Raw genomic sequence first — 13,232 nt, 5'->3', positions numbered from 1 at the left:
TTCACCTGAGTTTTCACATTCTAAAAAGGTGAAAACTCAGGGAAGTCGACTTCACGTGAAGTTGATATCTGAGAGTCGTTAGATGAAAATTTAGTCAAATCAGTCAAATCATCTAATGGCTCTTAGGTATTAACTTCATGTGAAGTCGACTGGACCTGTTTAATTAGGTCATTCATCCAATACGCTCTTGTTCACGCAAATGGTACCGTGAGCCTCTCCTTCTCACGAGGTTGGCTATGCTACGCGCCTTCATCTGCTTCTTAATATGGTGATGTATTGTTGACTTTGAAAATATTTTATTTCAGAATTTAATTGGATGATTCTCTTTTAACATAACTTGTAAGGTAAAAAATCTAATGAAATTAATAATTACGACATACATAATGAAAATTCATCCAAACTAGTTTAAAGGGTAAGCAATATGAATGTGATTTTTTAGAGAAAGTGAAAGATAAATAATGAATAGAAGCAAATAAAATGACGCCAAATGTCAATGATGGTTTAAATATTGGCAAGTGAGAAAGGAAATTAACGAACCAACAAAGGCATTCTAATTTCCTTGGTGTTCGCGGGTCCTATCGCCACCACGTTATTTACTCTCAACCCCTCTCTCTCTTTTTCTCTGTCTCTGTCTCTGTCTCTGTTTTACTCTCTCTCTCTCTCTTTCTCTTTCTTTCTTTCTTTCAAGCTTCACGCAGAAACGATGAATTCGCCTTCCTTCATTCCTTCGCTTCTTTTTCTCACTCTATAAGGTACGCCTTCTTCATTTCCCATCTCACTGTTGGATCGCTGCGATTATATCTGAAAATGTGATTTCTTCATCTCGCGTCTTGCCACAGTGTTCTTCTCCCTCGTCTTCCAACTGTTTCATCATTTTCCCCAACCCACTTTGAACATGTCTAGCTACGTCGGTGTCGTTGTTTCTGACCAGGAGCTTCAGAGCCATTTCACACAAGTCGAACTCAGATCCCTCAAATCCAAGGTAAGTCTTTCATCATCATCATCATCAAAATCATCATCCTTATCATTATTATCATCATCGTCATCGTCCTATTTTCCTATCCACCTGAAACATGGAATGCCTTATAGTTTGTATCAGCAAGGACTCAATCAGGACGTGTTACCGTTGGAGATTTGCCATCTATTTTTAAAGGTTTAAAGGCTTTCAATGAATTGTTCGACGAAAATGAGATTAAGGCTATCTTGGCAGAGTCACATGACAACATGGACCAAGAAATTGATTTTGAGGGCTTCCTTAGGGTTAGTTTTCTTCTTTTTTTCGGCTACATCATGTAGTTTTGGTTCTGTCTCAATGTGTGTGCAATGTGCAATTTCGTGCTCAAATTGCTTATTCGTGTGAGTGAATGCACCTAATGTAACATTGCAGTTTTGTGTACATCTGAATAAGCATTGAGCAGATATTTCTATATTGTTTCTAAGTAATTTTGTATGTGTTTAAGTGTATAATGGACCTAGAAGCTTATTCAGTGACATCAAATGGCAGGCACATATGAACTTGCATGCCCGAGCAACTGCAAAAGAGGGTGGTCCGAAAAGTTCTTCTTCATTTTTGAAGGCAGCTACAACAACTGTTCATCATGCCATTAATGAATCTGAGAGAGCTTCGTATGTGCAACATATTAATGGCTACTTGGCTGAAGACAAATTTCTGAAGCAGTTTCTTCCAATTGATCCAGCATCAGATCAGTTGTTTGATCTTGCAAAAGATGGAGTGCTTCTCTGGTATGTGTTCTGGATCCAACCTGAGCTCAAACTTTTGAAACTTGTTCACCAGTGTTTCAATTTCGTTGATTTGATTTGCTGTTTATTTTACTGCTGCAGCAAGCTTATAAATGTTGCCGTCCCTGGGACCATTGATGAACGAGCCATTAACACAAAAAAGGTTCTCAATCCATGGGAGAGAAATGAGAACCACACCCTTGCCCTCAATTCAGCAAAGGCTATTGGATGCACAGTGGTTAATATTGGTACCCAAGATTTAGTAGAAGGAAGAGTAGGTTCATTCTTCCTTATATTTCACTTTTCTCCCTCTGCAATTTTTGTTTTCTGAGTTGACTGACTTTAACTCCTTTTTTTAAATGTCCTTTTTGGTTATCTTGTAGCCACATCTGGTACTTGGTCTGATTTCACAAATAATTAAGGTAGGGTATTGAAACCTAGCCTCTTCCATATTCTTATAATATGCGTTTCCACAAGAAGAATAGCACCAGTATGGTTTCAGTTGTGCTCTGCTAAGCTTGGAAATTTACTAATGCTATTATTTTTTCTGCCCTCCTTTTTCTTTCTTTGTCTTTTACTGTGGTGGCAATATTAGATTCAAATGTTGGCTGATCTCAATCTCAAGAAAACTCCTCAACTTCTGGAATTATTGGAAGATGACAAGGTGATATATTTGATAATCTTGTTCCTTTTCTAATTATTTACAAGTGCCATGGTTACTTCCCCTTTACATCTATCAGAAATAAACCTCCTTATTGTGTTGGTACATTTTGGCAGGATGTGGAGGAACTTATCAGCTTACCACCTGAAAAGGTTTTATTGAAATGGATGAATTTCCACTTGAAAAAAGCTGGATATGAGAAACAGGTTACTAACTTCTCTTCTGATGTAAAGGTAAGGCTTGTTCTTTATCTTTTGATTGCTGGCTTGCTCCATGGAATTTTTTTATTTGCTTTTATATGGATCCTGCATTCTGTGAAGCAAAATCATTTGGTGGACAAAATATTGTGGCTCACATTTCTTATGACGACATTTTGTTTTGGGACACGGTATATTTTCATGTATATTTTAAATTTGTTAGGAAACAGTTGACCTTCTTGTTATGTTATTCTTGGCCTTGAAAAGCATATAGTAACATTCAAAGAAAATTCCCTATGCTATCCTACACCATGCTTTTTACTGAGCCATTGCAGCTAAATTTTGATCAACATGGCAGATATTTTGGTATGCATGAGCAGAATAAAATACGGTTCTTAGTTGAGCAAGTCTATTATATCTGACAGTCTTCTGTTTACAGGATGGTGAGGCTTATGCTTGTTTGCTTAATGCTCTTGCCCCGGAATTGGCAGGCCCTGCTATTGCTGCAAATGATCCAACAGAAAGGGCTAAAGTCATTCTTGAGCAGGCAGAGAAATTAGATTGCAAGACGTACCTCACTCCAAAAGACATAGTGGAGGGGTCACCTAATCTGAATCTTGCATTTGTTGCTCAGATATTCCAGCATAGGTATGGTTAGTTTTAAGAGGTTGTGATTGGCAGGGACTACAATAGCTTTTGTATTTATTTGTTCATGAATATCCTTAACTAGACCACTGCATAATGTTATTGCCTTCTTTTAATTGTTTCAAGTAGAGTATTCAGGTGCATCCAATGAAGGTTATAGTCCGGTCCATTTTACCCAAAAATGACTGCACTAAAACTATTAAAATAAATAAAAAAGGAACCATGAAATTTATGCTTATATCATTTGCAGCTGTTTATGTTTGATGGCTGTCTTTCCATTTATTTAAAATCCAAACATCACTTCTACTTCTTCAGGAATGGTCTTAATGCTGACACCACGAAAACGTCCTATGCTGAGATGATGACTGATGATGATCAGACATCTCGGGAAGAAAGATGCTTCAGAATGTGGATTAACAGTCTTGGAATTGCTACTCATGTCAATAATCTATTTGAGGATATCAGAAATGGGTAAGATTCCATTATCAATCTCCTACATACTTTGCTTCTTCCTTTTTTTCTTTTCTGTTCATTTCCACGTATTTCTTCATTTTCTTTTCTGCAGATGGGTTTTACTAGAAGTTCTGGATAAGGTTTCACCTGGGTCTGTCAATTGGAAGCAGGCAACGAAGCCTCCTATACAGATGCCATTTCGAAAAGTTGAGAACTGCAATCAAGTTATAAAGATTGGGAAGGAGCTGAACTTTTCTTTAGTGAATGTTGCTGGCAATGATATTGTGCAGGGGAATAAGAAGCTCTTACTAGGTCTGATCCATTTTAAAAGTTACTTGGATTCTGTTTTTCTTCATTCCTTGAATATCTTGTTGGATAAATGCATTGATTTTGCTGCTGCTGCTTTTTTTTCAATCTGCCAACTGAAGTATAACCACTGGTTGGGGGAGGGGTTGAGGGTGTTAGGATGTGGTAATGTTGCTTTGTTATTATTTTGTTTATTCATGCCCATCTATATCTTAGGGATAATCATCTCCTCCTCCTCTCTGTTCCACAGCCTTTTTGTGGCAGCTGATGAGGTTTACCATGCTTCAACTTCTGAAAAATTTGAGATCGCACTCCCAAGGTAAAGAGATTACCGATGCTGATATTCTGAACTGGGCAAACAATAAAGTGAAAAAGGCAAAAAGAACTTCACAAATGGACAGTTTCAAGGTAATCAACCAAATATTTGAGTTATAAGTTATCAATATTTTATCATGCGTATATTGTAAGCTGACTCTCAATCTTTTTAATTTAAGGTTAGTGTTAAAGAATTGTGTGTGGAATAAATATAATTAAAAAGACTGTTCAATGTTTATGACAATGGAAGTCATAAGTCATGACAGTTCCTTCGATGTTAAATTGCAACTTTAGCTTTATTGTGATTAATATTTGTGTCAAATACTTTTTTTTTCTTTTTTTTTTTTCCGCTTTTTTCCTATCAGGATAAAAATCTTTCCAATGGTATCTTCTTCCTTGATCTTCTCACTGCTGTGGAGCCAAGGGTGGTCAACTGGAGTCTTGTTACTAAAGGGGAGACTGGTATGTCAACTTTGCCCATGGTCAAGAAACTGAGGCTAGCTATTAGTTTACAACTACTTTTTTTGTTCGGCATTATATTGAACTATGGTGATGTTATGTGATGTGAATACAATATCTTACAACAAACTGTAGTGCTCAAATTACCGTTGCTTGAATTGCAGATGAAGATAAGAAGATGAATGCAACATATATAATCAGTGTTGCCCGAAAACTTGGGTGTTCCATTTACCTGTTACCTGAAGACATAATAGAGGTAATATTAACAAGGCAACTACTCCAATGAAGATGTCAAAAATATCTTCTCATGATGATCTTTATTTAAAAAGTATAACTTATTTGTTTGGCCACACTTTAAATAAAAGTAACACTTTTATAACATATAAAAATCAAACCCTACAACTTATCATCCAATAGTTAAAATAAAATATCTTTACATGATGACAATCATGAAATCTTTATTGGAGTAGCCACCTATTAAAAATGTTTCAATTAAGTTTAGTACTAGCTTTGCTAGCGTTATAAGTCAATTTCCATGATTTTATCCACTGTGGTAAATGTTGTTTAAAGCAATACCAAGTTTTCTCTAATATATGATAGACCACAAGTCGGTATTGAGAGGGCTTCTTAGTTTAAATCATTGCTTAAGATGATTGGTTAAAGACCAAAACTAGACCTTTGGTCAAATGTTATGTAAATAGGGTTTTCAATCCTTAGTTAAATAGTGTATCAATTCTTAGTTGCTTAGCTGGATTCGTCTGGGTTGCTTATTTCGTGTTTGCACTTGGCAGGTCAACCAGAAGATGATACTAATTTTAACTGCTAGCATCATGTATTGGAGCCTGCAGAAACATTATGAAACTATCACCCCAGAGGCTACTTCACCTGAAGCTGGAGAAAACCAGACAAACACAGATTTAGCTAATGAGGTGTCCGATTTAGCCATTGATGATAATACAGCTTCATAAAATGCCAGCTCTTAGAAACCGCTGCTGACGTTGAAGAAAGACGCAGCCCTTTAAAAGATTGAAGTAAAACATACTCTATAGAATGAGTAAAAAAGATAAATTCATTTTTGTTTATAGAACCAAGGGAAATGCCATCCTGTAAATTTTCTCGTTTAGACCTTTTTAGTACTTAGCTACATTCTTTCATGAAAATAACATGCAATTTTTCCCAATAACAAGGTGGGAGGGAGGCATCGTTTTATTCTCCAATTGAGAGCTTTTTCTTTGTAGACAAGTTTGGTAGCCGAGGTTTCTCTTCATGTATGCACTGAGAAACATGTTTTAATCGAATGATTTGAACTTCTGATTATGTATTTCATTTTGGTGTATGCTATTTCGTGACCATGTTTGCCAACTTTCCCTATTTTTTTCAAATAAGTATGTTATAGTTTTCTTAATTCGATACTCTATAATTGGATATCGCCATTACAATTGTGATATTAGACTTATTTCTTGTAACTCCAAAATTGAAGATCAATTTTTGTAAGATATAACCGTTGATCTTGTAGTATAATTCACCCGTGGAAGTAACATGCTCCTTTTTAAGTACTATATTTTATCCCAAATGATTTACAAAATTTATAAACGTAGCAGGCCAATAGTTTCAGAAAAAAGATTGAGAGATGCACCAAATGGATTGCTTACATAAATGTCAACAGAAATTAAATGCTCGGATAGTTATTAGCTATCAAATAAGTATCGATCGTTCTTCATTGCCAGCATGGCTGAAACCGGCAACATCTCACCTTAAAAAGATAAATCTTCATCTCATAATTTTTGTTGAAAAATAATTCACAAATAAATTCTCTAAAGTGATCTGATATATGTATAATAAGGGCATTTATATTTCCTTATATTTCCTAAATGCATCGTATTTTTGCTTGTTGCCCTCGGATGTTGAGATAGTGAGTAAAGATTTTCCAAAACCTTTACACTTCAAAATTACAAACCACCACTTCATTATTATTATTATTATTATTTTTGTTTCCACGATCCCCCAATCCGACAGGCCAAGGATTAATCCGTCGCGATACTGAGCTCCATTTAAGGATTTGTTGCTGGCCAACAGGTTGCTACATGCACAAGGCAAAATTCGAACTCCGGACACTTGCTCATCATACACCCAATTCCTCTCTATTACACTTAAAATAAAATGTCGTTAAAAAAAAAGCAACATGTGTAGTTTTGATATACCTCAAAAGGTATGAATGTAACTTACCGTCATTATTAAGATTATTATTTAGTTAGAAAATATCAAGCACTCAGTAAGATACTAAGATCCAGCTAACAAAAGTTAGACTGAGCAGGTGCAAATGCCTCTTTAATAATGTAAATCCAGGGCAATGAAATAACACAATGTCCTAAATTGACATTTATTCACATTATAACAGTAACAGTTAAGTTATTAAGGTATTTAAATTTACAATTCTGACCTACAATACAAGCATCCTGAAAACAAGAGGGCTAGACCATGCCAACAAGAACTTAAGAGAGGCAGCAGACCCTATTATGATAGGATGGTTCAAACATTTCTCATATTAACTTAGACCGGAACACAAATACAATGGCGAATACTATTTATCCTCCATTTTAAACGACTCTAACCGTCTGATTCTTTCATCAAGCTCCTTCATCACTTCGGGTTCTTGCTTCTTCCTTTGCTTTGATATCGTATTGGTTGTCATGGAACCTATCTTGTCAAATGCCACCTGAGAAGTGCAAGCAAAATAACAATCATCAAAAGACAAAATGATATCTAATGAAGGAAAGCCGATGGCAAAAGCTGTCATACGGTTAGCAAATCGTCTGGATCAAATAGGTGATGAGTAGTCCTTTGCAGAATATTGATTACTTCGCCAACATGATGGGTTAGAAGTAACTCATCTTCCTTCATCTGCACTTAGAGGTTTAAAATTATTGAAACATCTCTTTGATGAAGTATTGTCTAGTGCATACTCTTTTATGTTTTTGAATGGATGAATAAGAAACCAATAAAGAACAAAAAGGCTGCACAATATGTACCTTAAATATTGCTAAGGCGACATTAAACATAACCTGAGCCCCTTCATAGAAGATAACGTCCCACACTCGGAGAGTCGTCTGTTTCATGGAACAAATATTAATATTGGGGGGAACAGAACACTTCAATGCATAAACTGAGTGCATATTGTTCTCACCTCAGAAGGTAGGCTCTTTGAAAAGAGGCAAAGGAACCACTCAGTGGTCACAAGGGAAACATCAAATTCCAAAGATTCCAAATGAGATGCTATCCTGCATTTCCATATTTTCAGAAGATACTTGCAAGTTGCAAACAAGCATATGATACACTAATTAATTAATGAAAGTTTAATACCTTGGGCACTTTTTAGTGAGTAAATCTTTAAAAACTCTCTGTTCAACATGGCATCCTGATAAGTTGTTTGTGTAACAATCACTAACCAGGACATTTTCTAACAAAACAGCAAGCATCCAAAATGCTTCTTCTTCTGTCTTCATTACAAGCAACAACAGTGCTGCAACGTAATTTAATCCCTGAGGAAATAATATTCACTAGTCAATAATTAAGAAAATATGTTCAGAGGTATGTATTTACAATTTTTCTTCTTTATAAGCCACATACTATTGATGATTTTAATTTTCACTTATAAAAAATGTATTTTAGGTACAACACAGAAGCTTCAATTTTGAAAAAGAGAATAAGCATCATGCAAGTTACTAATTCTTAAAAATTTGACTTCTAATGCCAGGAGAAGAATAGATCAAACGAATAAATGAAGCCAGACAAAAACAGTTACTCCTCAAAGATAGTTAGTATCAAATTCTAAGTTGTTATCAGAACTTTCTCTTCTGTATGAGGGGGAAAATAATTCAGAATAAGAAGGAATAGCAGGTCAAATCCACCTGACAATATCCAACATCAGAATCGCGGAAAGAATAAACAACAAGAACACGTCTAAGAGCAGCATGTCCCTCGGGAGTGTCCAACCATGGATGGCCAGGAAAGGTCCGTGGCAGATCCTGTACAGATGCATGAAGAATTATTAGAGAAAGGGAGATATAATCAGCAATTTTAACATGCATAAATTAAAAATTCCAATTTTTCTGAACTAACATCAATTACAATAACCATTTGAACGGTCGCATTAAACACCCTAACTTCCCTTTAGACCTTTACAAAATGTAAGACCCTACGCAAAGCTGATGCATATTCTTCAAACTGTACTGAATATCACACAAGTTCCCCTCTTTTCCTGCTCAGCATATACTCACAGCTGCATTTTAGCTCAACTGAATTCATACACTAAAGATCATGTAAACTCTCTGCAGAAGCCCAAGCTAATGTATCACACAATAATGCAAGGTTATAGATATACAGCTTACAAATGCTTTAGTTATTACAGATCTTTCTTGATTTTCCCCTCTTATCCAAACAAACCAGCAGCAAGATTTGTCCAAAAATCTTTCCATATGGCACACAATGTAAATTCTAGAATCTAGACAAAGCAATTCCTCCATCAAATTCAAGGAATTCTTTCCTCCGACATTGTATAATTTTCTTATCATCCCAAAGAAAGCCAACAAGGGTCTCAAACTAAAGAAAACTTGTATGAATCAAAACTAAAGTCAACTGAATGATGATGATAAAATGAGCAAGGATGAACAACTCACATGATCAATCTGTCTGGTAGCTGGGGTAACTTTGCCCTCAACTGCCTTGGTGAGATCATCATAATAGCTATCAGGCACAGTGGATTTTTTCTTTGCAGCACCAGACAATGAAAACCAAACCTTAGGCCTAAGAACTGGGGGTATCCCCTTCCTAATGATCTTCTTCAGAGTGAGGGCATTGGCCAGAGCTGAGAATGTCAACGAAGATTTGAGAGCATTCCCTTGTCCTATGACGGTGTGAAGATACCAATTTGCCCCTTTGCTGGCTTCCAATGCCCACCATACCCTACCCTGCTGCCTCACCTTCTCCCTCACCTCATTCATCACATTCACATCATCCACATTCCCTTCCACTGTGAACCCATAAAGGTCTTGGAATTTCACAGTCAGATTTGCCCTCCTTGAATGGATGCTTGGCCTCAAAACTGCAACTTGAGATTGGTATTCAAAGGCAAGGTCTATTTTGCCTTTTGCTCCATACATCTTCTTCTCTTTTTTTCCTCAGATCAACCAAGACGATGGGGCGAAAAGAGGGGAACAATGTTTCTGAGACAACAATATCTTTGTTTTGAATAGGAAAAGATTGGGACCTCGTCAAATAAAAGAAAAATAATGCCCTACTAGTCTGAAACCATGAAATGGTCCAGCTTGGGGACCTTGATGCTAGAGATTAGGTGAATAGAGGCTCCAAATTTGTCAGAATATAAAAATGGGGGTGCAACAAGATTCAAAATTTACAACATCAACAAACACTTTTGCATAATCAGAAAACTTCAGCTGGAATCTCTTCTGAAACTGATAAATTAATATACACGAAAGAAAAAAAAAAAACTTGAATTGTGAAGAGATAATATTGGGAGTGATGAGACCCACAAAAAAAAAATGAAAAATGAAAAATAAAATAAAATATAACAAAACAAGGGAAAGCCCAGAAAAAAACTAGATCTTGTAAGAGAGAGAGAGTTGCTAAGAAAAGAAATGGATTAAAAAGAGAAAAAGGTGGTGAAATGTAGGGAGAGTGTAAGAAAGAGGAGAGAGAGAGAGAGAAGGGTGGCTGAGTTGTGAGCTGTTTGCTTTCTGTTGTGGTGGTGCCTTCCGCTGCTCTCTGCTCTGCTGTTGGTGTTACTCTTACCCAATTCTTTTCTTTTCTTTTTTCTTCTTTTTTGTTTCGCCAACACAATTATAGTTTCTTTTTCTAGATTTTGACTTGAGTAAATATTTCATTCACATTTCTTAATTCATGAAAATAACCTTCACCACGTGTGAATTGCCCCATACGCCCTTCATATAATTATCTACTCATTATTTCACATATAAAATAAAATTTCTTTAAAGTTAATAAATATTTTTCAATCTTAAAATCTATCTACTATATTCTAAAACTTTAATTATAGATTGAAATATTGAATTGATTAAAAAATATAACTATTTTAAAACAACAATATGCATATGCATGTATTAAATATATATAATACGTTGAAGATTATTTAGCCTACATAACGTGCAGAGGATTACTTCAACATATAATAGTACCAGCAAAACCGAAATTTCGCTTCTCCAGTGAGGTTTCAATTTTTTCAAATAAACCATAATCATTGCTAATGCTACCACTTATTATTAGGCACTATAATTGGTAAATGCAAAAAGAGAGAAGGGCAAATTGACAAAGGAGAAAAGTTAGGACGCGTCTCTTTGTTGATATATTTTTCAATTTTTGCAATAATATAGTTTTGTACCCACAAAATGTTTGTTTTCATTTGGTGGGCCCACCCTTTCACTCGTGCCAAATGGAAGAAATCACGTGTGCCATGTTGTTCCAAAAACTAAAATCAAACCAGGGATAAGGTTAACGGTTAACACTTAACACCTCTGGTGGACTCGTGATCCTTGTGAGATGGGCAGGCTTATTTCTTGGCCCGGGCCGGTTGCCTTCATGCCCATGCATGTGGGTCCCAGTCAGCCGTCTTCAAGCGCTTCATCTACATCCGTCACTCACAAGATGACAAGAGGTCTAACTTCTAAAGCTAGTTTAATTTAATCAACTACTATTCTCTTCATCATCTATATCTTCACACACTACACTACAATCAACATCAAAATATTTTACTTTACTTTTTTCTTTAATTTTACTTTATGAGTAAATTAAACGATAGTATCCACACATAATTTACAAAAGTATTATTTCAAGTTTTGCTTAAAATACCATTTTTCGTATTGTACAAATTATTTAGGAGTGGGAGATGCAGTGGTTAGGAATACAACCCTTCTATTTAAGTGGTGGTAGAGATCTTCGAAAGAAGATTGTTCTTTATGGAAGAGAGTAGTATGCTCTTATAATAACATGAATCTTTCTGCGATGCTGTGTGGTTGGCCTGTTCCTACAAGAGGGGATCCTTAGAAAGATATCTGTCAGCTTCAGATCAGGGAGCCACAAATCAGAAAAAAAATGATAAGAGGCTTATCTATGGATATAGGGAATGGCAGAATAATCAAGTTCTGGGAGGATGTCTAATTACCTGGTGGAAGGTTGAAAGAGATATTTCCAAGACTTTTCTCGGTCTCAAACCTCACAGGATCTGTTATAGGGAAATGCAGATTTTGTAATGGGCTAGAATGGATTTGGAGTTTCCAGTAGAGGAGAGAATTATTTTAGTGGGAGTTGGAGCTTTTACACCAACTCCATGAAGTCTTGTAGTCAGTAAGAATAACAACTGAGAGGGAGGACATGGTGGTCTGAAAATATGATAAAACTGGTATTTTTATTACTAACTCCTTTGTACAGGTGATGCAGGAAGCAGCTCTCCCGGAAGAAATTACAAGCTATAGTTTCACTAATGCCATTTGGAGGGGTTTCGTCCCGCCAAGGGTTGAGTTATTTGTTTGGTTTGTATTGGTTGAAAGGGTGAATACTAAGGAGAGACTATGCAAATTAGGTGTCATTGACCAGCATAATAATATGTGTGTTTTATGCTGTAAGTCTGTTGAGTCTGCTTCTCATCTATTTATTGGCTGTGAAATCACTTGGCAAGTGTGGTGTGCATGGCTATTCGCTCTTGGAAGGACGTGGACTATGCCGGGTACACTAAAACAACACTTTGAGAGTTGGACACATGCTACACAAAGAAAGATTGAGAGGAGGTGGTGGTTGGTTGGAATTTTTGCTGTTATCTGGCAATTTGGCTAGAAAAAAATGGTAGAATTTTCAATAATCACAGCTCAGGGGTGGTGGAGATAATAAACAGATCCTTTATGCTTTATGACGAGTGGCTTAGTGGTGGACCTCTTGGTTGTTGATGGTAATGCCGAAGATGACTAGAGGGTAATTTACTCTTGAGTTGAGGATGTCGGTTTGTACATTGAGTAGCCTGTTACTTACTTTCTATTGCTCCACCTTATTGTGTTGAGTACTTTTTACTTCAAAAAAAAAATATATAATCTTCACAAAAATATATTACTAATTTTCTTTTGACTAAATTTAGGTTTTTTTTTTTTGTGACTGAACATAACACAAAGAAAAAAGACCTAAGAAAAAGAGTAATACTCCTCTCTAATAATAATGTCTAAATTATTAGGAGGTAGTAACCACTCTAGATACACCTCCTTGTTTAAAACAGCAGTCTTAGCCATTAAATCAGCCGCTCTGTTTGCTGTTCGCTGGATGAGCACTAAAGTAGCTGTCCAATTGCGCTGGAGCATCTCTTTGATTTTGTCAAGCAGATCAGAGTCATTCCTAATCATGCTGGTTGTGCCTCGCGAAACAAGAAGAAACGCATCAAGATT

At 36.1% G+C, this 13,232-nt stretch overlaps 2 protein-coding genes across 2 annotated transcripts; one reads left to right on the top strand and one right to left on the bottom strand.

The window, feature by feature from the left end:
- Window positions 1-520: 520 nt before the first annotated feature.
- Window positions 521-6,102, top strand: LOC107609222 (fimbrin-5). The gene is made up of 15 exons (XM_016311098.3): window positions 521-752; window positions 840-982; window positions 1,090-1,260; window positions 1,505-1,743; window positions 1,843-2,014; window positions 2,124-2,162; window positions 2,336-2,404; window positions 2,518-2,634; window positions 3,038-3,246; window positions 3,559-3,714; window positions 3,809-4,008; window positions 4,253-4,410; window positions 4,683-4,779; window positions 4,941-5,032; window positions 5,568-6,102. Exons 2-15 carry the CDS (start codon window positions 896-898, stop codon window positions 5,742-5,744), a joined length of 1,983 nt encoding a protein of 660 aa, XP_016166584.1. The 5' UTR covers window positions 521-752; window positions 840-895; the 3' UTR covers window positions 5,745-6,102.
- A 1,033-nt stretch (window positions 6,103-7,135) lies between these two features.
- On the bottom strand, window positions 7,136-10,665 carry LOC107609175 (Ypt/Rab-GAP domain of gyp1p superfamily protein). The gene is made up of 7 exons (XM_016311032.3): window positions 9,453-10,665; window positions 8,685-8,801; window positions 8,137-8,315; window positions 7,961-8,054; window positions 7,806-7,883; window positions 7,576-7,677; window positions 7,136-7,492 (listed from the first exon to the last, which is right to left on the bottom strand). Exons 1-7 carry the CDS (start codon window positions 9,933-9,935, stop codon window positions 7,358-7,360), a joined length of 1,188 nt encoding a protein of 395 aa, XP_016166518.1. The 5' UTR covers window positions 9,936-10,665; the 3' UTR covers window positions 7,136-7,357.
- Window positions 10,666-13,232: the final 2,567 nt, after the last annotated feature.

This window comes from Arachis ipaensis, chromosome B7 (genome assembly GCF_059453495.1).
Source record: "Arachis ipaensis isolate K30076 ecotype BB chromosome B7, ASM5945349v1, whole genome shotgun sequence".
Classification (NCBI taxonomy): Eukaryota; Viridiplantae; Streptophyta; class Magnoliopsida; order Fabales; family Fabaceae; genus Arachis; species Arachis ipaensis.
Note: the sequence above shows the minus strand (reverse complement) of the source record. Positions and strands in the feature narration are given on the sequence as shown.